Source organism: Zootoca vivipara, chromosome 9 (assembly GCF_965207765.1).
Source record: "Zootoca vivipara chromosome 9, rZooViv2.hap1.1, whole genome shotgun sequence".
In the NCBI taxonomy this organism is placed as follows: domain Eukaryota; kingdom Metazoa; phylum Chordata; class Lepidosauria; order Squamata; family Lacertidae; genus Zootoca; species Zootoca vivipara.
The window spans coordinates 71,465,934-71,492,666 of record NC_142592.1 but is presented as its reverse complement, the minus strand read 5'-3'; the positions used below and the strand labels follow the sequence as shown (position 1 = coordinate 71,492,666).

Sequence of the window (26,733 nt, the reverse complement as noted above, 5' to 3'; positions counted from 1 at the left end):
AACAAATGGTCACTGTTTTTTTGTTGTTGAATATATGCTATATGGTCATTGATGGACCTAACAGTGGTATTTGAGGGAGCAGGTGGGACCCATGGCTTACATCCTAGGAGCCTACACAACACAAAACACGGCTGCTGTAAGTAGGTTTTATTTTATTTGTTTTTTATGGTTTGGGGGGGCCAAGAGAGTGAAGCCCTAAGCTGGAGCTTGTTTAGCTTATATGTAAATCGGGCACTGCTCCTGTGCCCTGATGCAAGTGCCCCCCCCCCAGCTTCCTGCAGGTATTCTTCAATCGACAGAGAGCAGCGCTTGTCGGCTGTTTCCGTTTTGGCCATTGGGGGGCGCTGCGGAGCCACGAATTTGACAGCTTCGGATTCATAATAATAATGAATTTATTATTTATACCCCGCCCATCAGGGTATAAACGGCGGGGGGGGGCTTCTGACAGGTTAAAGGGGAGCTCGGGGCGCAGGCCCTGATGGGAACAACCATGGGGTCTGGGGAAGCTTTGGTGAGAAGTGTTGTGCTTTAAGTAGGGTTGCCATATTCCCCGAAGTGAAAATCGGGACAGAGTTTTGAGCGGTTTGGTTTTGCTTTTGGCTTTTTTTTAGCCCTAGCTTTAAGGCAACATTTCGAGGCACTTCTGTGCATGCATCTCGGCAAGATGGGGCGCAGAAGGGCAGGCGGGCAGCAACGTCTCCTCCAGGAGCAACAGCTGCGAGGCTCTTGTCCTGCTTGCAGAGCCTTTCCCCCTGCGAGCTCCTCCTCCTGTTTCTGGCCCGGGGAGAGGGCAGCTCGGCCCGCAGCCAAGAGCCCCCCCCCCCACAATAGAGCACCTCGCGAGGGGCTCCTTGTTTGTGCACAATTCCCTCGGCTCCTGCTTTCGGGAGGGAGAGGGGGGAGCCTGCTGCGCTCGGGTTTGGTTTGGTCAGACTCCCGTAGTTTGGTCAGACTCATGTTGGTGGCTTCAAGAACACTGTCCAACCATCTCGTCCTCTGTCGTCCCCTTCTCCTAGTGCCCTCCATCTTTCCCAACATCAGGGTCTTTTCCAGGGAGTCTTCTCTTCTCATGAGGTGGCCAAAGTATTGGAGCCTCAGCTTCAGGATCTGTCCTTCCAGTGAGCACTCAGGGCTGATTTCCTTCAGAATGGATAGGTTTGATCTTCTTGCAGTCCATGGGACTCTCAAGAGTCTCCTCCAGCACCAGAATTCAAAAGCATCAATTCTTCAGCGATCAGTTTTCTTTATGGTCCAGCTCTCACTTCCATACATCACGACTGGGAAAACCATAGCTTTAACTATACAGACCTTTGTCGGCCAGGTTATATCTCTGCTTTTTTAAGATGCTGTCTAGGTTTGTAATTGCTTTTCTCCCAAGAAGCAGGCGTCTTTTAATTTCGTGACTGCTGTCCCCTTCTATTTGCCAGGAGGTGATGGGACCAGTGGCCATGATCTTAGTTTTTTTGATGTTTAGCTTCAGACCATATTTTGCGCTCTCCTCTTTCACCCTCATTAAAAGGTTCTTTAATTCCTCCTCACTTTCTGCCATCAAGGTTGTGTCATCAGCATATCTGAGGTTGTTGATATTTCTTCCAGCAATCTTAATTCCGGCTTGGGATTCATCCAGTCCAGCCTTTTGCATGGTGAATTCTGCATATAAGTTAATTAACCCCTTTAAAAAAACCTCTAATACCCCTCCTGATTTGCCCCTAAAACTCTGGTGCACCACAACTGAATACAGACCCTTCCTCACAGACTGCCTTTCTCTGCATTCAAAACCAAAATCACTCTTTGATACAGGGCCGTCTTAAGCGCCCCTGGCGCTGTGGAACAACGGATCCCTCCGGCGCCCCCCTGCCCCGTTTACCAGCGCGGTGGGTGGCCACAGGCGCGGCGGGTGGGCAGGCACAGCGTGGTTGTCGAACCGGCGGACCGGGCGGGCACAGCTCGCGGCGCGCTCCTGGCGGGCCGGCGCCGTGGTGCCCTGCACCACCAGGGGTCTACCTAGAGCCGGCCCTGCTTGGATAGAAGCTATTTCTCAGGTGGCTAGTCCTGGTCTTTATGACCCTATACATCCTTCCAGAAGGCAGAAGCTGAAAGAGACCATTTCCGGGGTGCACACTATCCTGCACAATATCTACAGCTTTCTTATAGCACCTGGAGGCACAGGGGGAAGGTGGCCTTCGACTGATGTGGACCATGGAGGCACGGCCCCCTCCCCGTTGCCCAGGGCTCTCCCCACCCTAAGCCAACTGAGAGGAAAGAAAAGGATGCTCTTGGAGACAGGAAGGGAACCCAGCTTAGTTTACTCAGAGTAGACCCACTGAATTGGGGGAGATGGATGCATAAAGTGCCCAGTTATGTGCAAACACCCTGCTAAGAATAACAATAATTTATTACTTCTATCCCACCCCCTTGACAGGGTTGCTCCAGTCCCTCTGGGTGGCTTCCAGCATAATAAAAGTGTAGCAAAAATGTCAAACGCTAAAAACTTCCTGCACGGCCAAAGCTCCATAGGCCAAATCCCACACAATGTTTTTCAATGTCTACCAAACACATTTCCACATGAGCGTCTCCCATCTTCTGTCGAGTAAAAGAACACCAGAGAAGCTCCACATGGCAGAACCATGTCAGGCGCTGACTCTTCAGAGGAGGAGAGGCAAAACAGCTCATTTTAAACCTTCAAATAAAGTATTACGATTTTGCACCTGAAAGAGGAAGATCTTGTACAAACGATGTGAGTGGTATTAGAGAGTTTGTGGCGATGGGTCATCTTGCAGAAGAATGATCCGTGGTGGCAAAGGGCTTCAAGCGCCTGGCAGGATGCGCTCCTTTTCCCTGCCTAGACCGTTCCGAGCCCGGTGGGCTAATAACTGCAGCCAGCAAAGGGGATGGGCAGCAGAGCCAGCAGGAAGGCTAAGGAAAACTTAGTGCCAACACAAAATTGTAGTTGGAAGGGACTCCAGGGGCCCTGCAATGCAGGAATCTGATGCTCACCGTAGGACTTGAACCCACAACCCTGAGCTTTAAGAGTCATGCTCTACCAACTGAGCTATGCCAGCTCAGCCGAAAGTCCGTTTTAAACGCGTATAGATTCCTCCACTAAAGTGTTGCATGGCGATAAAAACCAGAGTCCTGAAGGAGTAGGAGAGCCTTCTGGGCTGGCAGGTGATGCAGCGCAGGCAAGTAGGTGGCGTCTGATGAGCATCCCTGGAGGGGGGAGGGAGGGAGAGAGAGAGAGAGAGAGAGAGAGAGAGAGAGAGAGAGAGAGAGAGAGAGAGAAGAGAGAGAGAGAGAGAGAGAGAGAGAGAGAGAGAGAGAGAGAGAGAGAGAAGGAAGCTTCTTCTCAAGATGGCCTGCCCAGCTGCACTTTTTGCATTAGAAGGACATGATGCTACAGACTTTTAAAAGGATTAGCTGCACAGTGCACAGTTCACAGGGGCGGTTTCAATAAGTCAATCAAAAGCATTTTCAGTGTATTAAACCAGGGGTTTCCAGCCAGTGTCTTCCTTCCTTCCTTCCTTCCTTCCTTCCTTCCTTCCTTCCTTCCTTCCTTCCTTCCTTCCTTCCTTCCTTCCTTCCTTCCTTCCTCCCTTCCTCCCTCCCTCCCTCCCTCCCTCCCTCCCTCCTCTGATGCCCTGTAGCGCTGTGACGGCGAACCTATGACACGCGTGCCGCCAGTGCTGACACGCGAAGCCATTTTCACTGACACGGGAGCCGAACGCTTCCAGCTTCCATCGCTAAGCAGGGGGCGTGTTTCGGCCCCCTGCTCCAGCCTATCCCTGCAGAGCCTCTTGGCTGGCCTATGGGGCCAGCTGGGGGGGCGGGGTTTGACTACATTTTGGCCGGCGCGGCAGCAGCATTCAAACCCTTTTTCTGCTGCTGCACCACATCGTCACCTGCCTTCGGAGGGATTTTTTTCTGCAGCCTCTGCTGAGCCTCATTACCTTCCTGCTTCTCCTGGGTAAGTATTGGCAATGTGAGAGTAGCTCAGTGCGTGTGTGTGTGTGGGGGGGGTGTAATTATTATTTTCGCTCTGCAGTCTTTGCCCTATCTCCGTGGAGTATTGTGTGCTGGTGTGTGGGGATGGGGGGAGAAGACCAGGCGAGCATAGCCATAGCTGCCAAGTTTTCGCTTTTCTCGCGAGGAAGCCTATTCAGCATAAGGGAAAATCCCTGTAAAAAAGGGATAACTTGGCAGCTATGGTTACAGGTAGGTAGCCGTGTTGGTCTGGATCGAAGTAAAATAAAAAAAATTCCTTCAGTAGCACCTTAAAGACCAACTAAGTTTTTATTTTGGTATGAGCTTTCGTGTGCATGCACGTATCTGAAGAAGTGTGCATGCACACGAAAGCTCATACCAAAATAAAAACTTAGTTGGTCTTTAAGGTGCTACTGAAGGAATTTTTTTTATTTTGGCAGCTATGAGCATAGCTGAGCGTGAGGGAGGGGGCTGTTTGACTGTTCACGCTTTCTGTGAAGGTCTTTCGGGCTTGCATTAATTTCTCTGTGCTGCTGGTTGCTGCCTCCCCGCCTCTTTTATCCCCCCCCCCTTTCAATTTGACTGCCCCCCACCCTAAGTCCGCTAATTTCGCGTTTAGTGGGGTTTCCCCTGCTTTGCCAATTGTTTTGGTGCTTGAGTTCTGGACTGGAGGATTCCCTACCTGGGGGAATTTCTTGCAAGCAGCTGCCCTCTCCTCTGGGTCATTGCTGGGGTGGGTGTGTGGATGCTATTGAGAGGAATACTCAGCCTCCTTTATTTTTTTTGATTCCTAAAACTTTTAAGCATCTCTGCAGCCCCTTCCCGGCAACTTAATTACTCCTTGGTTATCATACCAAGTTCTTGGCTGGGAACAGTAATTGTTTTTTTTTCCTGCTGGGTACTTAAGGCCACATTGTGCAACTCTGCTGGATACTTAACGCCTATCAGCCGGCTACATTGAATCGCTTGTGCCTGCATAGCAACAGTAATGCTTCTCATTTGCAAAATAAAAAAATTCCTTCAGTAGCACCTTAAAGACCAACTAAGTTTATATTTTGGTATGAGCTTTCGTGTGCATGCACACTTCTTCAGATACACACTTCTTCTCATTTGGTACTGCTAAGTTCCTCAATTTATTTTAGTTCCCGTGTTTGCAATAATTGCTTTTTGCAACTTACATAGCTGCCAAGTTATCCCTTTTTTAAAGGGATTTTCCCTTATGCTGAATAGGCTTCCTTGCGAGAAAAGGGAAAACTTGGCAGCTATGTTGCTTTATCCTTGACCTGAGTGGCTTGTGTTATATTTGACAACATTGCTGAGTTTTCAAATTTAATTTTGCTTTAACTTATATACTTATTAGTTTGACGTTCTGCATTTGGTTTAAAGGAGAATTGGCCAGTGGGCTGGCTGTTTTTTTCTAGAACTCTTTCACAGGACAATTTTACAGTACAATAGTAAATTTATGTGTTTAGTTTCCACGATAATAACATATATTAGTATTAAATATATGGAAATTTATTATACAAATTAATAATTATATCGCAAGTGCAGCTACTGCTAGTGAAAATCTCATGCATTTTCCTTTCTATAGATAATTTAAAAAATTTAACCAATATTTTTATTATTACCACTTTATTTCCCCACCCTCCTCGTTTCCCCCCCTTAGCTAGACTTTTTACCATTTAAATTTTTCTTCCCACATTTTTTACCATTATTATTATTATTATTACGTTTACTTTTTAACTTCATTTTTTTTTAAATCCCCCTTTCCCCCCTCCCCCCAATATCAACACTTCTACATCACTATTATCACCCATCTCCCACTTTTAATACATAGACTCCCCCCTTCATTTTATACACCAAATCCCCTCCTTTACTCATCTCCTCCTTATCATCCTCACCTACCCCACTTCTCACCCCCCACTCCCACTTTTGTCACTGTTGTTTGACTGCTGGTTGGCCTGCCATTAAATTAAAACCTGCTTGTCTGACTGTTTTTGAGAGGAGAGCCTTTTCCCTCCCCCTCCCCACCCCTTATCTTTTTTAAAATAATAATAAGTAAAATACTGCGGTAGAAGGCTGGGTGGAACAAAGCTGGGAAGCTGTTAAAAATCTGAGAGACTGAAGCAGGAGATCGGTGGGCGCAAAAAAAAACAACCGCAAGGGAAAGAGGGGGGTCAATCCCAATGCATTTTAAAACTCCTCTCTCAAGGAGTGGGAGTGAGGGGAGAGGTGGGCTGAAGAGGGCCATGAGGAAGGCCTGAGCCCAGAGTCCCACTCATAGCTGCCAAGTATCCCGTATCCGCCGGGAAAACCCCTTTTTTCTTACCGTTTCCCGGCGGTCTCCCGTTTGGTGGAAAATCCCGGTATTGTCCCTTAAATTGGCTTCTGCCCGGCGGCCATTTTTCTGGTGCCGCTTTGCCCTTCTATGGGCACCAGAAAATGGCGGCGCCAGAAGTCGCTTCCGCACATGACCGGAAGTTGCGTGACGCGACTTCCGGTGGCGCTTCGCCCTTCTATGGGCATCAGAAAATGGCGCCGCCGGCGCCAGAAGTCGCTTTTACGTGTTTCCGGTCATGCGCGGAAGCGACTTCCGGCGCCGGCGGCGCCATTTTCTGGTGCCCATAGAAGGGCGAAGCGCCACCGGAAGTTGCGTCACGCAACTTCCGGTCATGCGCGCGCTGCCGATCCCGGATATTTACGACCCGGACTTGGCAGCTATGGTCCCACTGGGAAAGCCCTCTGGGTTTTGCCTTATTTTTCCCCTTTTTATTTTTATTTTTAAAAAACTTTAATAATTTTTTCTCTCCCCTTTTTCCTTTTTTTTTAAAAAAAAAACATCGTGAAATTATGGTTTTTTCTCAAAGTGACACACGACCTGAGTTATGCTCGGTTTTTTGGCAAAATTTGACACACCAAGCTCAAAAGGTTGCCCTCTAGCGTCTCTACCTCCCAAAGACTTCTGTGGCTGTTTGTTGCAGCAGCCCTGGCTGCAAGCTCCCTGGGCAAATGGTCCTCTGGGGCTGGCCAGGGGGTGCTGGTTGCCAGGAGCTGAGGCAGCCTCAGAGTAAACAAGCAGGTGGGTGAGGGAGCCCAGCCAGCCAGTCCACCAGCCCTTGCTCTTGGGGCCGGGCAGACAAGTGGGAGGCCAGGCCGGCAGGCGCTCTGCCGGCCTTCCTTGTGCTTGCTGTGTGTGGTGCCTGCCTGGGAGCCGAGGGTCCGGTGCGGAAGGGGAGCTGCTGCCTCCCAAGGTGAGTAAGGGGGTGGCCTCGCTTTCACCTTTGGCCTGTCTCTGTCAGGCCACCAAGACTGGGGCCATCCTCTTTCCAGGCCCCTGTAAGGCGGTGTGAGGAGGCACCTCTCTTTGGGGTGGGGCTCAGAGACCGGGGGGTGGCAGTGGCTGGCTGGAGGGCTCTCGAGGAGAGGGGAGGAAGATGAAGGAACACTTTACAAGAGAGGAAGTTTGACAAGGGGGGAAGGGCTGCTGGCTCTGCGGCCAAGGAGTGACCTAGCTGGGCCCCTGAGCCCCACAGGCAGCTGCAGAAAGAAGGTAGTCAGTCAGAGCCGTCTTTCCCATAGGGCTTAGTGATACGTTGTGCCAGGGCGCCAGCCTTTCAGGGGTGCCCCAGTGAGTGGGGGGAAGCTGTGTGGCTTTGCCGGTGGCCTCCCCTTTCCCTGCACGCCCGCCAGCTGTGCCTCACCAACAATATGGCTGACGGGCACGCAGCTTGCCTGCCAAGCCTCCCTCCCTCCCCCCACACCCCCAGTATTCCCTCCGTGAAAGTAGCATTTATTACTACTCTGGAGGAGGAGGCAGCAGTAAGATGAACATTTGGGGGCGCTGGGTTGATCTTTGCACCCCGGCACCGCATTTGCTAAAGACGGCCCTTTAGTCAGTCAAGGGAGCCGCTCTGGTCAAAACTGGAGTATCTTCAGAAGACCTGATTCTGCCTCTCCTAGTGGACTGAACTTAGGACAGGCTTCTCCAAACTGCGGCCCTCCAGATGTTTTGGTCTACAACTCCCATGACCCCTAGCTAAGAGGACCTGTGGTCAGGGATGATGGGAATTGTAGTCCAAAACATCTGGAGGGCTGAAGTTTGGGGATGCCTGACTTAGGACATAGGAAGCTGCTGGATCAGGCCAGTTGCCCATCTAGGCCAGCATCCTGCTTCACAGTGACCAACCAATGCCCCCATTGGGAAGCCCCAAAGCAGGGTTGGTGCCCCAGAGCCCTCTCCCCTCCTGCCTCTGGCTCAGAAGCTTGCTGCTTCCACCTACGGAAGCAGCGGCTGCTCCTGCCTTCACCCCCAGGTTCTCCTGGGCTGGGGGTGCTGAGCAGAGCCCTGTCCTGCCTGGGAAGAAAGAAGTCCTATGAAGGAGACAAGCAGCTTGGTCTGCCCCACTTGCCATCTCTCTCTGCCCCCAGCAGACAAGGGCTGCTAGCCGGGCTCCTTATCCTCCCTCTGAAACTTGTCCCTCCCTGCCTCCAGCCAGGCTTTGTCCCCGGGGCCCAGCAGAATATTTATTAGGAAAGTATTCTGATGGGTCTCAAACCCTTTAACTAATGGCCTGAGAGGAAAGCGGAGGCAGGCACAGGCACAATGTCAAAAGGAATAAATATAAGCTGGCCTATTGATGGGGAGTTGGGCTTTTAGAGCCAGCCCCAATTTTCTTACAGGTGTGTTAAGAAGCCATGTGGGGCTGAGTCCTGGTGTGCAAAGGCACTCTCTCCTCCCGTTCTGCGTGGCATCAGATAGCACAGTGAAAGCTCCGCATGCTGAAGCAGTCTACCTCTGAAGCTCCCCCGCCTTTTGGGCAGCCCCTGTAGGAAGCAGAGGGCTGGGCTGGGTGTGTCTGGGCTGCTTCCTGAGGTGTCTAGCGTCGGGGCTAATCCTGCCACTGGCAAAATTACTGGGAAAAAATCCTTACAAGCCCAGAGCTGGAGGGGTTTGCACCCTCTGCCCCACCCTGGAGGGAAAGAGAAGCAGAGCTGGGCCCTGCCTGAATCTCACAGCATTTCTTGCAGATTTTAGCAGAGGTTGGATGGCTGACTGTGGGGAATTTTTGAGCTAAGATTCCTGCATTGCAGGGGGTTGGACCAGATGTCCCTGGGGGTCCCATGTTCCTGCCAGCCAGGTTGTTGTTGTTTAGTCGTTTAGTCGTGTCCGACTCTTCGTGACCCCATGGACCATAGCACGCCAGGCACTCCTGTCTTCCACTGCCTCCCGCAGTTTGGTCAGACTCATGTTGGTGGCTTCGAGAACACTGTCCAACCATCTCGTCCTCTGTCGTCCCCTTCTCCTTGTGCCCTCCATCTTCCCCAACATCAGGGTCTTTTCCAGGGAGTCTTCTCTTCTCATGAGGTGGCCAAAGTCTTGGAGCCTCAGCTTCAGGAAATGTGCTTCCAATGAGCACTCAGGGCTGATTTCCTTCAGAATGGATAGGTTTGATCTTCTTGCAGTCCATGGGACTCTCAAGAGTCTCCTCCAGCACCATAATTCAAAAGCATCAATTCTTTGGCGATCAGCCTTCTTTATGGTCCAGCTCTCACTTCCATACATCAGCCAGGAGGGTCCCCTAAATAAAGCAGGCCTGGGCGTGTGTGCAATGGACTTCGGTCGCTCCTCCTGGGCTGCGACTCTCGAAACACAAACAGAAAAGGAGAGAGGAGGGAGCGCCTTATGCGAGGCTTTGCCAGGGTTACAAAGAGCTGAGCTGCATAATAAAGGCGCGCAGGGTGGGGGCTCCTCCTGAGCAAAAGCACTTTGCCAGTCCCTTCCTGAGAGGGGAGGGGCAGTTGTCTCTGCTCTGCAAATGCTGCCTCAGTGGTGCTTTTGGGAATCCAGTGGGTCTCCTCTCTCCCCCTCCATAGGGCATGTTGGGAAAAGGGGGATCCCAGGGCTGCAGGGGAGGGTGCCTGGGGCCCGGGGGGGCAGATTAACCCATGCAGGGATGGGGGACCCCCAAGTTGTGGGGTGTAAAAGACAAGAGCTGTCAAGTACAACATCCCTAGAGTGGACATAAAAGGGGATGTCTGGACCAGCCAGTCGGGACTTCCTGTTTCTCCTAGGCTGGGACAGACTTCCGCTGCATGTGACTAGAGGTGGGCGTGGCCTCACCTGTGCAGGTAACAAAAGAGCAGGTCTGGTCAGCCATCTCTCTCTCTCTATTGGACCACATTCAAAGAAGCAGCATCTGCTCAGCCTAATATGCTTTGTCCAGCCAAGAGAGAACAAAGGGACTGTCTCCTTATGGGATAGTTTCCAGGTGTATGTTACTTTTCTAAGTTAAGTCTGCCTTCTGGGACCCAATTGTGAACAGAATGTGTGAGTAAGCTCTTTTTATACTTTTATAGAAGACTGTGTCGTGTCTTATCTTTTAGGAGGGAATAAAGGGAAAATACCAGGACAGTTATTATAGAGGCTTTAGCGAGCCTGAGGAAATGCATCCGCTGTAAGTTTAAAAGGGGGGTGTTACTCTGCTAAATTGTGGAATTGGTTAACACAAGTTGGAAAGGATATAATCAAACAAGATATCCTCTCCTGCATCCCACACAATTCAGGGTGCAGAGGGTCCTGCCAGGGAGGAGCGAGGTCTCAGGAGGGTGGCAGCTCTGCGCTTTCTCTGCCTGGCTCCTTTGGGGACGGGTCTTTGGGTTCGGACAGGAGCTCCCAGGCTGGTTCATCCCTGCCCATTCTGCATGGTCAGTTTCCCGTAAAGAGGGCTAGACACTTGCTTCTCCTTTTTCCATTTTCTTTTTGAAGACAGCTCAGAGTCTGCCTTGTAGTGGAGTCCAGCCCTGGTTCCTAGGAAGACTCACCCATGTTTGCTCAGGGAATGTTTTTCTCCTCCAGGCAATATGTCAGTTTTGTAACAGAACAATGTATTTGCTTTGTAGAATTTCCTACCACCTCTAATTCGGACAGACAGAACTTGGCAGAAGATCAAGGGATTCCTTCATCTCTCTTGGAGGCTTCCTGAGAGCAAAGATGGATGAGCAAGACTCAGCTGGTCCTGAAGGAGGAAGAGGCCATGCCGTCAGAACTGGGAGCAGTGGGGGATTCTGGGGAAACGCTGTGCAGAAGATCCTGGGTGAGGAGGACACTCTCCGCTCCGAGGTGCAGAGCCAGCAGTTCCGGCAGTTCTGCTGCCAGGAGGCCAAAGGACCTCGTGAGGTTTGCAGCCGACTCTACAACCTTTACCATCGATGGCTGAAGCCAGAAAGGCACACGAAAGCTGAGATGCTGGACCTGGTGATCTTGGAGCAGTTCCTGGCTGTCCTCCCCCCAGAGATGGAGAGCTGGGTGAGGGAATGCGGAGCAGAGACCAGTTCCCAGGCGGTGGCCCTGGCCGAAGGTTTCCTCCTGAGTCAGGCAGAGGAGAGGAAGCAGGTGGAGAAGCAGGTGAGAGAGACTTTCCTCTAGATACTCCCAAGAGGCTTCGAACAGGAGGGAGAGGATCCCTAAATTCTCTACTAATGGCTCCTCCTCTTTAAAAAAAAAATCCAAGGAATGAGATTGTATACCCCTCAAGTTTTTTCCTGTGTCACTGCTAATCCTTTTCTGTTTTTAATCCTTGTTTCTCTTTCAGGAAAAGGATCTGTTTGCAGGATTGGGCCTGGATTCCTCTGAGACAGAGAGGACTCTGTGCGACACCAGAGATTGGCCACTGGGTAAGGAGGAAGTAGATTTTCTCTGTTTGGTCGCATTCTGTGAATCTTGAATCTAATTTGTGGTTTCTTTTAATCTTTTAATCTTTTTTGTTTTTGGAAAGACAAGTGGGGCCCAGAGCCCCAAGGAGGGGAGATGTATTTTTACAAAACTATAATATGAAATGGGTGCAAAGGTCAACATGCCCTTGGTGAGTGAGACTTTTGTGAAGGGCCAGCTGGAGTTAGAGAGGCACTGCTGAACCTCTCAGGTGAGCATTCCCTCTTGGCTTCCCACTTACTTCTGTCTCCCGCAGGTGACCAGGTGATGTCAGCAAAACCTCCTCCTGCATCTTTACCTGGTGGTGAAGGAGAAGCAATGGCTGTGGAAGCAGATCAGGTAGAAGGAAAGAGCATTGTGGGGAAGGGGGCTGAGGGGTGGGGCAGCCAGGGTCCCTCCAGACCCAAACAAATCTCTCTCCTCCTCTGGGCTTCTGTCAAAACCACCCTTAAAAAGGCTGGAAATGCCATTTGAGAAGGTTAATGTGCAGAGAATAAGGATCAGCCACCTTGCCTTAACTTGCCTTTTGAATGTCGCTAGTCTGATTTATCAGTCATTATAATTTTATTTCTAGATTGATCTAGAACAGCCACCTCACCTTAACTCGCCTCTTGAATGTCGCTAGTATGATTTCTCAGTCATTGCAGATATACAGTGGTACCTCGACTTACGAAGACGATCCGTTCTGCGGCCGTCTTCGTAAGTCGAGGTTTCCGGATGTCAAAGCGCCGCTTGTGCGCATGCGCAAAGTGCGATTCCGCGCTTCTGTGCATGCGCCAACCGTGCGTGCAGCTTTGCGCAGGTGCAGACCGCGCGCACCTGGCGCATGTGGTGAAAAGACTTCCAGGGTTCTCGACTTCAGAAGTCGAAACCTTCGGAAGTCGAAGCGTTCGGATGTCGAGGTATGACTGTATAGATGATATAGATAGATAGATGATAGATAGATATAATAGTAATATATTGTTGTTGTTATTATTATTATTATTTATACCCCGCCCATCTGGCTGGGTTTCCCCAGCCACTCTGGGCGGCTTCCAACAGAAAAATAAAACACAATAGTCTATTAAACAGTAAAAGCCTCCCTGAACAGGGCTGCCTTCAGATGTCTTCTAAAAGTCTGGTAGTTGTTTTCCTCTTTGACATCTGTTGGGAGGGCGTTCCACAGGGCAGGCGCCACCACTGAGAAGGCCCTCTGCCTAGTTCCCTGTAACTTGGCTTCTCGTAGCGAGGGAACCACCAGAAGGCCCTCGGTGCTGGACCTCAGTGTCCGGGCAGAACGATGGGGCTGGAGACGCTCCTTCAGGTATACTGGACCAAGGCCGTTTAGGGCTTTAAAGGTCAACACCAACACTTTGAATTGTGCTCGGAAACGTACTGGGAGCCAATGTAGGTCTTTCAGGACCGGTGTTATGTGATCTCGGCGGCCGCTCCCAGTCACCAGTCTAGCTGCCGCATTCTTGATTAGTTGTAGTTTCCGGGTCACCTTCAAAGGTAGCCCCACGTAGAGCGCATTGCAGTAGTCCAAGCGAGAGATAACTAGAGCATGCACCACTCTGGCGAGACAGTTCATGGGCAGGTAGGGTCTCATCCTGCGTACCAGATGGAGCTGATAAACAGCTGCCCTGGACACAGAATTGACCTGCGCCTCCATGGACAGCTGTGAATCCAAAATGACTCCCAGGCTGCGCACCTGGTCCTTCAGGGGCACAGTTACCCCATTCAGGACCAGGGAGTCCTCCACACCTGCCCGCCTCCTGTCCCCCACAAACAGTACTTCTGTCTTGTCAGGATTCAATCTCAATCTGTTAGCCGTCATCCATCCTCCAACTGCCTCCAGGCACTCACACAAGACCTTCACTGCCTTCACTGGTTCTGATTTAAACGAGAGGTAGAGCTGGGTATCATCAGCATACTGATGGACACCCAGCCCAAACCCCCTGATGATCTCTCCCAGCGGCTGCATGTAGATGTTAAAAAGCATGGGGGAGAGGACAGAGCCCTGAGGCACCCCACAAGTGAGAGCCCAGGGGTCTGAACACTCATCCCCCCCACTCTCTGCACACGGCCCAGGAGGGAGGAGCGGAACCACTGTAGGACAGTGCCCCCAGCTCCCAACCCCTCTAGACGGTCCAGATAGATGATAGATAGAGGATTTCAACATATGCAATAAGAAACAAACTGATGTAGAAATAATAATAAAGAACAATATTAAGAAAAGAAAGAAAAAAGAGAGAGAAAATAAAATATGCAACCACTATCATAACAACAATCCCAACAAAACACATATATAGTTCTCATTTTATCTTAATCTTTGATCCACATACTGAGAATTTCATCCTCCCCTCTCCCACATGGCAGGCTTCCTCCTTTCTCAGCCTCTCACCGTGGGAAAATCCCTCTCTCACACAGGCCCCTTCCTCTTCTGTCCATCACCTCCGCCACCAACCCGGAGATTTTATCTTTTCCCGGTAGGATGACGGATGTCTCTCAGAACATCTGAGGCGTCTGCTCTTTGACCATCCCTTACCCTAAGCAAGGTTAGAGGGCCAGATTAACAACCTGACCGTCTCTTATCACGGCATAATTATCTCTGCCAGTCACGAGCCAGAAGAGAAGACTTCATTCTGCCATTCCTCAAACCCAGAAGTGTCGATGAGTTTTCTTTCTAAGCACTGAATGCTAAAGTAGACTTCTACACAGCTGACAAACCATACTGAGCAATGGTCAGGATTCACTTCAAGAGCCCCATCAGTTGCACTCGGGGGCTTCTCCCCATCCCACTTCTTCCTATCCCTTTGAGGTCCCACCCCGAACATCACATGAGAGAGCAGAGTGGGGACCCTTTTGCCTGGCAAATGGGAAAGCTTGCACAGTTGGAAGGATCTGAATAACACAATATTGAGTTCTACCCATTTACACAAAGTTTGAAGCCCATCATTAAAATACACAATAAAGTAATTCCATTAAGGCATTAAAAGACGCATCCACAAAACAACCCAATTAAAAGACACAGCAAAGAACAGGCAGAAAACAACAGAGCAATGATGTGTATCTTTTAGGCAGTCTAAGAGGAGGACTTTTATCTATTTCTTTTAGGGTTCACGGTGCTTTGAAGATGTCGCTGTTCATTTCACAGATGAGGAGTGGGCATTGCTGGATCCTGGCCAGAGAGCTCTGCATAAGGAAGTCATGGAGGAGAATCGTGAGATCCTGGCTTCTCTCAGTAAGCCTCCCTGTTGGATCATAAAATCTGTTTGGAAATTACATAAATATCTGTATGTGATGAAGCTCAGAGATTTTGGCGGAACTCAACAGCTCAGCTTGCAAAAATCTAGGCTTCTAACACCCCTCACAGCTCACCTTGAACGGAGGTTGATGCTTTCTCTGTGACTATTCTTCCTCCGTTTATGCCTTTGAAACCATGGCCAGGTTGCTCTGAATTGCTCAGGCCTTTCAAAATAAAGGCTTCAGAGTAGTGAGGGAAGTTGAATTAGCTTCTGTCAGGTTCTTTTGTTTTTGTTTTTACCCTCTATTGGTATTCGGCTGACCAAAGAGACTATTGACATTGAGATGGAGCAGATTCCATGATTGGGCCAAACCAAATCCATCTCGGAAAAGAGACGAGCTTTTCAAGTCTCAGGTTCTCATAGATATTTCAGTTCATGCCAAGGGCAGGGAACAATCTAGAAAGTTCTCACATCTAACTCCCTTCAGTTCTTCCTCTATCACAAATGTTAATCAGTATTGTTCACTAATTGGGGTCCCAATTTGTTTCTCGGGTTCAGATCCATTTCCCTCTTTGTTACAGGTGGCGAGGAAATGGAACTTAAGAACAGGGGAGGCTGTGAGAAAAGCCACACAGAGGAGATGCCATATCCATATTTGGAATGTAGAGACAACTTTAGCCAGAGCGGCCCTCTCACTTCCATTCTAGGAATTCAAAGCGGAGAAAAACCTTATGAGTACTTCGAATGTGGGAAAAGCTTCAGCCTGGTCACTCATCTCACTTCCCATCAAAGGATTCACAGTGGGGAGAAACCATATCAGTGCTTGGAATGTGGAAAGATTTTAACCACAAAGCAATGTCTTATTTTCCATCAACTCATTCATACAGGAGAGAAACCCTATCAGTGCTTGGAATGTGGAAAGAGCTTCAGTAAAACGGCCCATTTCATTTCTCATCAAAGAATTCATACAGGGGGGAAACCGTATCAGTGCTTGGAATGTGGAAAGAGCTTCAGTAGGAAGGCCCATTTGACTTCCCATCAGAGAATTCATACAGGACAGAAACCCTATCAGTGCTTGGAATGTGGAAAGAGCTTTGGTCGGAAAGACAGTCTCACTTCCCATCAAAGAATTCATACAGGAGAGAACTCACACCAGTGCTTGGAATGTGGAAAGATGTTCACCACAAATAAAAGTCTCACGATCCACCAAAGAATTCATACAGGAGAGAAACCCTTTCAATGCTGGGAATGTGGGAAGAAGTTCATCAGGAGGAGAAGCTTCACTTCCCATCAAAGAATTCATACAGGGGAGAAACTATATCAGTGCTTGGAATGTGGAAAGAGCTTTTATAAGAGGGACCATTTCACTTCCCATCAAAGAATTCATACAGGGGAGAAACCCTACCAATGCTTGGAATGTGGGAAAAACTTCACTCGGAAGAACAGTCTCACCTCCCATCAAAATATTCATACAGGTGAGAAACCACATCAGTGCTTGGTATGTGGAAAGATTTTCACCAGGAAGAAAAGTCTCACTTCCCATAAAAAAATACATACAGGAGAGAAACCCTATCAATGCCTGGAATGTGGAAAGAGCTTCAGATGGAAAGAAAGCTTCATTTCCCATCAAAGCATTCATACAGGGGAGAAACCCTATCAGTGCTTGGAATGTGGGAAGAGCTTCAGTCGGAAGGACAGTCTTCCTGCCCATCAAAGAATTCATAGAGGGGAGAAGCCCTATCAGTGCTTGGAATGTGGAAAGAGCTTTTGTCAAAGGACCAATCTCACTGCCCATCAAAGAATTCATACAGGGAAGAAACCCTATAAGTGCTTGGAATGTGGGAAGAGTTTCACCTGGAAGGAAAGCTTCACTGCCCATCAAAGAATTCATACAGGGGACATACCCAGAGGGGAGAGGCTGCTACCTTCTCAATGAATCTGTTTCACTGTTGAAAAGCTCTTACCGCCAAAAAGTTCTTTCTGATGTTTTGTTGGAATCTCCTTTCTTGTAATTTGAAGGCATTGGTTCAGGCTCAACTTCACATGCTCCACTCCCATGTGACTACGCCAGGTCTCCTCTCTGTCTCCAGAAAAGTGGACACGGAGCAATGGATTCAAGCTACAAGAAAGAAGATTCCACCTAAACATTAGGAAGAACTTCCTGACAGTAAGAGCTGTTCGACAGTGGAATTTGCTGCCAAGGAGTGTGGTGGAGTCTCCTTCTTGGGAGGTCTCTAAGCAGAGGCTTGACAGGCATATGTCAAGAATGCTTTGATGGTGTTTCCTGATTGGCAGGGGGTTGGACTGGATGGCCCTTGTGGTCTCTTCCAACTCTATGATTCTATTCTTCTTCTCCAGGCTGAAAATGTGCAACACCCATGGGCGTACCCAGCGAGGGGCAGGGGGGCAGCTGCCTCCCCCCCCCGAAGCAAAAAAAATATTAAATGGTTATCTGCTCAGCAAAACTTCTGTCTCTCCTACAGCCTGCATTGTCTAGCTGCTTCCGGGCTTGGGCAGCTAACCCACCTCCTGCTTGACTGGGCTGGCCTTGCCAAAGCAGCTGTTGCTTTGGGGACCAGGAGGCGGGATGTGCGCGGGGCTGGAACTATGCCAGCAAGTTTGGAAAACTCAGCAGTGGCCAGAGGATTGAAGATCAGTCTACATCCCAATCCCAAAGAAGGGCAGTGCCAAAGAATGCTCCAACTACCGCACAATTGCGCTCATTTCACACGCTAGCAAGGTTATGCTTAAAATTCTACAAGGCAGGCTTAGGCAGTATGTGGACCGAGAACTCCCAGAAGTGCAAGCTGGATTTCGAAGGGGCAGAGGAACCAGAGACCAAATTGCAAACATGCGCTGGATTATGGAAAAAGCTAGAGAGTTCCAGAAAGACATATACTTCTGTGTCGACCACAGCAAACTATGGCAAGTTCTTAAAGAAATGGGAGTGCCTGATCATCTCATCTGTCTCCTGAGAAATCTCTATGTGGGACAAGAAGCTACAGTTAGAACTGGATATGGAACAACTGATTGGTTCAAAATTGGGAAAGGAGTACGACAAGGTTGTATATTGTCTCCCTGCTTATTTAACTTATATGCAGATTTCATCATGCAAAAGGCTGGACTGGTTGAATCTCAAGCCGGAATTAAGATTGCTGGAAGAAATATCAACAACCTCAGATGATATGCTGATGACACAACCTTGATGGCAGAAAGTGAGGAGGAATTAAAGAACCTTTTAATGAGGGTAAAAGAGGAGAGCGCAAAATATGGTCTGAAGCTCAACATAAAAAAAACCAAGATCATGGCCACTGGTCCCATCACCTCCTGGCAAATAGAAGGTGAAGAAATGGAGGCAGTGAGAGATTTTACTTTCTTGGGCTCCTTGATCACTGCAGATGGTGACAGCAGTCACAAAATTAAAAGACGCCTGCTTCTTGGGAGAAAAGCAATGACAAACCTAGACAGCATCTTAAAAAGCAGAGACATCACCTTGCCGACAAAGGTCTGTATAGTTAAAGCTATGGTTTTCCCAGTAGTGATGTATGGAAGTGAGAGCTGGACCATCAAGAAGGCTGATCGCCGAAGAATTGATGCTTTTGAATTATGGTGCTGGAAGAGACTCTTGAGAGTCCCATGGACTGCAAGAAGATCAAACCTATCCATTCTGAAGGAAATCAGCCCTGAGTGCTCACTGGAAGGACAGATCCTGAAGCTGAGGCTCCAAGACTTTGGCCACCTCACGAGAAGAGAAGACTCCCTGGAAAAGACCCTGATGTTGGGAAAGATGGAGTGTACTACTGTAGGAGAAGGGGACGACAGAGGATGAGATGGTTGGACAGTGTTCTCGAAGCTACGAACATGAGTTTGACCAAACTGTGGGAGGCAGTGGAAGACAGGAGTGCCTGGCGTGCTATGGTCCATGGGGTCATGAAGAGTCGGACACGACTAAACGACTAAACAACAACAACGTTGCCCTCAGACTGGGGCAGAGGGAAGGGAGTTGCCCTGAAGAAGAGGCAGGCAGGCTTTCCCCAGCAAATAGCCAGAGGTCCAAAGTTTGGAGCAATGAATAACCTGGTTTTGCCCCAGATGGTTTATTATATCCTTTTTAGGGAGGATATGTCATGTATATCCTCCCATATATGCAACATCTGCTAACATCTGTATTTGGACCAGCAGCTTTTGTCACATCCAAGATGCCTGAGATACTCAAACACTTGATCGAATCGAATTCTTAGAGGCTAAAAAAACAGTTACTGTATTCCTTTTTATAGATGTTTAGTGTCAATTAATCAATTTAACTCTCAGACTTTGAAAAATGAATGGAATAAAGAACTAATGGCCCCATCTCAATTAAACAATGGGAAAATGTTCCAGCCTCAATATCTAATGTGTCATTAGATTATAAACAATGTCTCATACAACAAAAGATTTTATTTAGATTTTATCCATTATGATAGCATAAACATGTTCTAGTGGTGACAACATGTTGTTGCAATTAGGAGAATGCCTTGTTGAAACATATGTTTAGACAGTGTTTGACATTGCCATTTTTTTGGGGGGGGGGAGAATACTAGCATGTAGAAATCTATTGTGCGGAAACCCAGCCAGTTAGGTTGTTGTTATTACTACTAGCTGGCCCTGCCACGCGTTGCTGTGGCTTAGTCTGTGAAATAGGCCCTCAGAGTCCCCCTTCAGACTCCCCTGTAGGCCCCACTGAGCTGTTTTGTGTCGGTGCGGAGATCTCCACGGAGGGCACGGATTGTGGATCGGGTAGGATGGTGAAGGCCGAGACCTATGGGGGGATCTCTAGAGAGAGAGGGGATCTCTGGGGTAGGTACCTCCCTAGTGAGAGGGGTCTTTGGGGAATGGGCTACTGTTGGGGTGGCCTGGTCCCTGGCAGAGGTCTGTTCTCCGGGGTGGGCTATGTCCCGGGATGGTGGGGTGGATGGAGAGTGGCCGTCATTTTGCCAGTGGGCGGGATTTTGAGTGTATGTTTGATTTTGTTTGGTGGGGTGGATGGGGAGTGGGCGGGATTTTGGCAGTATGTTGGATGTTGTTTGTTGGATGTCCACTGGAGGGAGCAATTTTTTTGTATACAAATCCGGGTTTCTACCTGTCCAAGGTGTGTGTATGGACAATGTACGTGGATAGAGACACTCTCACATGTGCTCCCGATGTTGTCACGGCTAAAAATTGGCCGCTGTTTCTTTAATGCTGGGGAGCTGGGTCAGCATGAGTCAGCAGCCTGCAGTGACTCATGCAACCTTTCACCTAATTGTATTATACCTGTATATATGTTGGTGGTGTTTGCTGGATGTTAGTTGGTTGTTGTTGTGGTTGGTTGGTTGGAGAAAGCTGGTGGTGTTGATGTCTGTCGTTCTGCAGTTAAAGGCTTTTAAGAATAAAAGCAGAATATACTCTGCAAGGACACTCTTCGTGGAGTCTTTTGTGCCAGGCAAAGCAGGTCAGAAGCTTTGGCATATTTTTTCAAAACACTGACAGGTTATGGGCCCAGTGTTTCTGAGCATGTGCAGAGTGCAAAACGACTAACAGCATCTCAGCAGGGAGCTGGTGAGTCCTGGTGGTGCATTGAGCCAGTGGCTGTGCGTTGGAGCAGTTGGTGACAAGCTGTAACTGTCTGCAGCGACGCTGGAGCAGCAGGAAGGCACCCAGCATGGGCTACTGGAGCAGCTTGACTCACTACAGGACCGCAGCAGGCGACTCACAGAGCGGCTACATTGGTTGCAGAGCCAGGTGGAACCTGAGGGTCAACAGAGGCAGCAGCTAGAAGCCGGTGAGTGCCAGCCAGGACCATCCAGTCAGACTCTAAAGAAAGAGTCTGGAGAGATTGCTGGAGGCCCTTCTGAAGGGGCTCAGCAAGCACCAGCAGAGATGGCAGATTTCCAGTCTTCCCAAGTTGTAAATATTGGGGGAGGCATTCCTTTTGAACTTCTCTCAGAAAGCAACTGGCTGAGTTGGTCAATAAGAATGGAGTTGTTGCTAAGGAGAGATGGACTATGGGACTGTGTTGAGACTGAGGTTTCAAGATGGGACTCTGCTGATAAAAAACGACTGGATGAAAGGGCTCGTACCCAAATTATGCTGTGTTTGAGCAACTCCCAGTTACTACATGTTGTGAATGCCAGCACAGCGTTTGAGTGCTGGAATTTATTAAGGGCAGTGCATGTCAGAGAAACTGCTGGAACCATCATTTCTCTGACCAGAAGGCTGTTCAGGACTGTTATGAAAGAAGGTGAGAGTTTGGCAACTCATCTTCAAACGCTGAAATCTCTGTTTCTACAACTACAGCAGAGAGGTAAGCGTTATGATGAAACTGATCAAACATACATTATTCTTTCGAGTTTGCCTGATAGCTGGATGCCCGTGATTAACAGCATGGAGAGTATGCGTCCCAGAGATCTGACCCTTGAGTATGTGGTTGGAAGATTGACCGAGGAAGCAGAGAGAAGGTCAGATAGACAGGCTGAACTCCAAGAGAGGAGGAGTTACAGCCGAGGGGGCCAGCAGCAGAATCTGCCAAAGGAGCAAAGTCAAGATTTGGACTTGGCCATGGCAGTGAGGAGGTGTTTTAGATGCAACCAACCAGGGCATCTCCAGCGTCAATGCAGGGCAAGACTTCCAGGAGACGACGTGGAGCAGAGACAGCAATCGACACAGAAACGTAAGCAGAAGGGGCTCTCTTCAGGGAAGAGGAACACGCGTTCTGCTCAGTTTGTTTCTGCATTTTCTCGAGAGGAGAGGAAGATACCTCGAGGAACGTGGTTGCTGGACTCTGGCAGCAGCAGCATAATCTGCAACAAACGGAAGGACTTTAAGACCCTGGGAAAGCCAGTCGATGGAAAAGACTCTATCTATCTTGCTGATGGTCATAAAAGCAAGATTAATGGCCAGGGAACATGTTTCCTGCAGTGTTTGAACACTACTCTGCCAGAGACTCTGTTTGTAAGCAGTTTGGACTATTGTTTACTGTCTGTAAGTTGTTTGATTAAAGCAGGGTATAGTGTTGAGTTCACGCAGGATGGTTGTCTGATAAAGAAAGGAACTCAGGTATGTGGCCATGCAAAGATAGAAAATGGGCTGTATGTAATGCAAGACAAGCCTGTTAAAGCAGCCCAGGTGGTTCAAGAGAATTTGCCAGTTCATAAGGGGTGTATACATGAACTACATAGGAAACTGGGTCATGCAAATTTTCGTGTGCTTTCAGAGATGCAAAAGGTGTGCAAGAACCTAAAAGTAAAAAGCTGTAACTGTTTTTTAGACTGCAATGTATGCAAAATGGCCAAATCTAAGAGGAAGCCTGTGGCTTCTAAAAGTGACAGAGTATCTAAAGAGGTTTTAGAACTTGTCCATTGTGACGTGATAGGCCCTTTTCCACAGAAGACTGAAGGGGGCGCCAGATACGCTTTTCTGGTGATAGATGATAAATCACGTTTTAGTTGGCTGTTTTTGCTAAAACAGAAGTCAGAGTGTTTCCCCACATTCAGAGAATGGGTTGCCCAAGCTGAAAGGCTCTTCAATCGCCCTGTTGTGCAGTTGCAAACAGATAGGGGCGGGGAATTTTTGAATAAACAGTTTGGGGCATGGTTGAGACGTAAGGGGATCACTCATCGTTTAACTAACCCTTATAGTCCTGCAGAAAATGGTCTGTGTGAAAGACGTGGGGCTGTAATACAATCAGTAAAGGACTGTCTGCTAGTGGATGCAGGATTAGGTCACAACCATAGGCTGTGGGGTGAAGCTTTTCTCACAGCGAACTTCCTGATTAATAGAACCTGGTCTAGCTCTATAAAGGATATTCCTTATCGTGTGTTGTTTGGGAAAGAACCAGAGTGGACGATGCTCCATAACTGGGGTTCTTGGGCACATGTAAATATCCCCAAAGCTCAGCGCCAAAAAGGGAGCGCTAGAGCACAGAGACTGCGTTTTGTAGGATATCAGTCCTATGGCAAAGGGTGGCGTTTCAGTTTACGCCCAGGACGCGTGGTTCTGTCACGAAGTGCAGACTTCGCTGACCAGGACAGGTGGACCATGATCCACGCGAACCCAGATTGCCTACTGCCCCTGCAAGTAAGAGAGGAGGTTTCTTCTCAGCCATTGGCAACACAGGAGCAGGATGAGGAGGAGGCACAGATTTCCCCAAAAGATGTGACAATAGATGATACTTCTTCTCCAGAGGCAGAGGAAGAAGAGCCAGAGATAAGTGAGCAGGAAGAAGTAATTTTGCCTAGACGTTCTCAGCGTTCAAACAAGGGTGTACCTCCTCAGCGTTTGACCTTAGGAGTGAGAGCATGTAATATGAATTGTGTAGAGCCACAAAGTTATGATGAAGTCTTAAACTTACCCCCTGGGGAACGTGCTTTGTGGCAACAAGCTATGAAAGAAGAAATGGACTCTTTTAAACGTAACAAAGTGTTTGAGGTCATAGTGCCGCCACCTGGTGGCAGAGTGGTGTCATGCAAGTGGGTCTACAAAAGAAAAACCCTTGCATCGGGGGAGCCACGTTTCAGAGCCAGATTAGTAGCCAGAGGGTTCACTCAGATTAAAGGGGAGAGCTATGACGAAGTGTTTTCTCCCACTTTAAGGAGTGAAACTTTTCGTTTAATGCTTTCCATTGCTGCTGTAAGAAAACTAGCAGTCCACCATTTTGATGTTGATGCTGCATATTTGCATGCAAATTTAGACCATGAAGTGTTAATGAAACAACCCCCAGGTTTTGAAGAGAGGAATGGTGCAGTCTGGCGTTTAAAAAAGGCTGTTTATGGACTCAAACAAAGTGGAAGATGTTGGAACCAATGTTTAAATGAAGCCCTTGTAAAACTAGGTTTTAAAAAGAGTGTGGCTGATCCATGCCTGTACACCAAGGGGACAGGCAACAAATATCTAATGCTCTTAGTCTTTGTAGATGATTTGCTTGTAGCAGGGAGTTCCACAGATGAAATCCAGAAGCTCACTAGTCAGCTGGAAAAGAGGTTTAAGCTTAAAGCCTTGGGGCCTGTAAGCAATTACTTGGGAGTAGAAGTAAGGCGAGAAGCTGATGGAAGCTTTCTATTGAGCCAGAAAGAGAAAATTAATCATCTGATAGAGCAGTTTGGTATGGAAAACTGCAAACCAGTTCAAACTCCCATGATACCAGATTTCACAAAGATAGTGTGTGATGATGAATTTGATCAGCCTGAGTTGTATCGCTCAAAAATAGGATCATTGCTGTATTTAAGCCAGTGGTCAAGGCCAGACATCGCATGTGCTACAAATGTTCTGAGCCAACGTGTATCTAAACCCAGTACTGTTGATTGGTGTGGTTTGAAAAGGCTTATTCGATATCTAAAGGGGACATCAAGTGTATGTTTAAAGATATCTAGTACACAAGATGAGAGGCTAGAAGTATTTGTTGATGCAGACTGGGGGAGCTGCGTAACTACCAGAAAATCTACAAGTGGAATGGTTGTGATGTTTGCAAATTCCATAATTGGATGGCGTTCGAAGAAACAAGGATTTGTAGCAACTTCATCCTGTGACGCAGAATATGGGAGCCTGTCGCTAGCATGCAATGAAATTGTGTGGTTTATACAGATTCTAAAAGATCTAGATTGTAAAATAGATTTGCCTATCCAAGTGTATGAAGATAGTCAATCATGCATTGCATTAGCGGGCTCAGAAATAATGAAATCCGCATCGAAACATATTGCCATCCGTTATGCAAATGTTAGAGATTGTGTACAGAATGGGTTAATCAAATTGGAGTATTGTCAAACACAAGATAATATTGCTGATTTGTTTACCAAGCCTTTGCCAGCAACATGTCATAGGGAATTGATGACAAAACTGGGTTTATGTATATAGTATATGCATGTTTTGTTTTCTGTTGGAGTTTTTGCATTTAAAGAAACAGAAGGGGTGTCACGGCTAAAAATTGGCCGCTGTTTCTTTAATGCTGGGGAGCTGGGTCAGCATGAGTCAGCAGCCTGCAGTGACTCATGCAACCTTTCACCTAATTGTATTATACCTGTATATATGTTGGTGGTGTTTGCTGGATGTTAGTTGGTTGTTGTTGTGGTTGGTTGGTTGGAGAAAGCTGGTGGTGTTGATGTCTGTCGTTCTGCAGTTAAAGGCTTTTAAGAATAAAAGCAGAATATACTCTGCAAGGACACTCTTCGTGGAGTCTTTTGTGCCAGGCAAAGCAGGTCAGAAGCTTTGGCATATTTTTTCAAAACACTGACAGTGAGCAAATTTGAGGACGATCGGGTAAGCGGTTGTGGAGAAAGGTTCGTTGGAACAAACATTCACCCTCTACATATATATATATATATATATATATATATATATATATATATATTAGTATTATTAGATAGCATCATCTGAAACTATGTACTTAATCCATGGGGCATGGCAAATGGTCAACATGCCATATATTGCTGGGCATATAAGACAACCCCCAACTTTTCCAGTTAAATTATAGAGTTTGGGATATACTCGCCATATAAGAAATACGACCCGGCGTATAAGACGACCCCCGACTTTTGAGAAGATTTTCTGGGGTTAAAAAGTAGTCTTATACGCAGGAATATACGTAAATGGATTCTCTGGGCCCTTACATCTGCAAAAAGAATAATATTAAGAACCTAAGATAAGATTGCAGAATCAGGCCAATGGCTCATCTAGTCCAGCCTCCTGTCTTCACAGTGGCCAACCAGAAGTCCCAATAGGAAGCTTGTGAGCAGGATCCAAGCACAAGAGTCCTTTCCCCTCCTCTGGATTCCAGAAACTGGTATTCAAAAGTATTTCCTGCCTCCTTCGGTGGAGGTAGAGCATAGGCATTGTGGCTTGTACTAGCCATCCATAGCTCTCTCCACCTCCGTGAATTTGTCTTTTTAAAAAGCCCTCCAAGGGGGTGGTGTAACAGGGAGTCCTTGGAGCACCCCACAATTGCCTAACCTTGACTCCCATAGGTTCTGGTCGGGGGTCACAAGCAAGAGACTTCCGCCAGGAGATAGAAGCAAAACAGCGGCCTGTGGGTCTGATCTTTATTGTTGCAACCAGACTTCCAGCTACCACAAAGACAAAGCAGCCAGAAGCCCCCAAACCATGGTTACATCCGTATTTTAAAGTTCCCCCTAATGCATCTCAGGATGCATCATCAAGACATCATAGGCTTGTCACAGAAAGGGCGTGGTCTCAGGTAGAACCTGGGAACCAAGCATGCTCCTGTCAATCAAATATTGGCATGTACTCCCAAAGGAAAGTATTGAATATCACCGGTCATGACCCCGTGGCTGTATCTTGCCAGGCAGACATGTGACTGTGCATCTCGGGGATTATGGTGGGCTCCCTGACCCCTCCCCTAAAACCTCACTTCCCTGGGCCCTAAATGCCATTGGAACCGAGAAGACGGATGCGGCGAGTGATTTCTTATGAATTTCTAAAGTTTTCCCATTAAGCCAGGACACAGATACGTTTATCAGCGAATTGCTCCCTTGGGTATTGGCCTTTTCCCTGTTTTCCTCTGTTGGAGACCCGGGTCTGGCTCGGTGGGGAGTCGCAGGGTCCTGAGCTGAGGAGCCTCCCTTGCAGATGCAATGCAAGGCTTTGCAGATATAGAATCATAGAGTTGGAAGAGACCACAAGGGTCATCCAGTCCAACCCCCTGCCGAGCAGGAAAAACACATCAAAGCATTCTTGACATATGCCTGTCAAGCCTCTGCTTAAAGACCTCCAAAGAAGGAGACTCCACCACACTCCTTGGCAGCAAATTCCACTGTCAAACAGCTCTTACTGTAAGGAAGTTCTTTC

At 48.1% G+C, this 26,733-nt stretch overlaps 2 protein-coding genes across 2 annotated transcripts in view; both read left to right on the top strand.

Annotated features, from left to right (window-relative positions):
* Nucleotides 1-8,512, top strand: part of LOC148684709 (zinc finger and SCAN domain-containing protein 12-like) — a 14,068-nt gene extending 5,556 nt beyond the window's left edge. The window contains exon 5 of the mRNA XM_088652558.1: nt 8,474-8,512. Within this exon, the coding sequence (XP_088508684.1) occupies nt 8,474-8,512 (39 nt within the window). The remainder of the gene's footprint in view (nt 1-8,473) is intronic.
* The window catches only part of LOC118090867 (uncharacterized), a 29,405-nt gene continuing 9,767 nt past the window's right edge, over nt 7,096-26,733 (top strand). Inside the window, exons 1-7 of the mRNA XM_088652557.1 lie at nt 7,096-7,232; nt 10,882-11,386; nt 11,574-11,655; nt 11,949-12,031; nt 14,789-14,915; nt 15,501-16,853; nt 20,570-20,719. Coding sequence (XP_088508683.1) covers nt 10,973-11,386; nt 11,574-11,655; nt 11,949-12,031; nt 14,789-14,915; nt 15,501-16,853; nt 20,570-20,719 — 2,209 coding nt within the window. The 5' untranslated portion in view covers nt 7,096-7,232; nt 10,882-10,972. The remainder of the gene's footprint in view (nt 7,233-10,881; nt 11,387-11,573; nt 11,656-11,948; nt 12,032-14,788; nt 14,916-15,500; nt 16,854-20,569; nt 20,720-26,733) is intronic.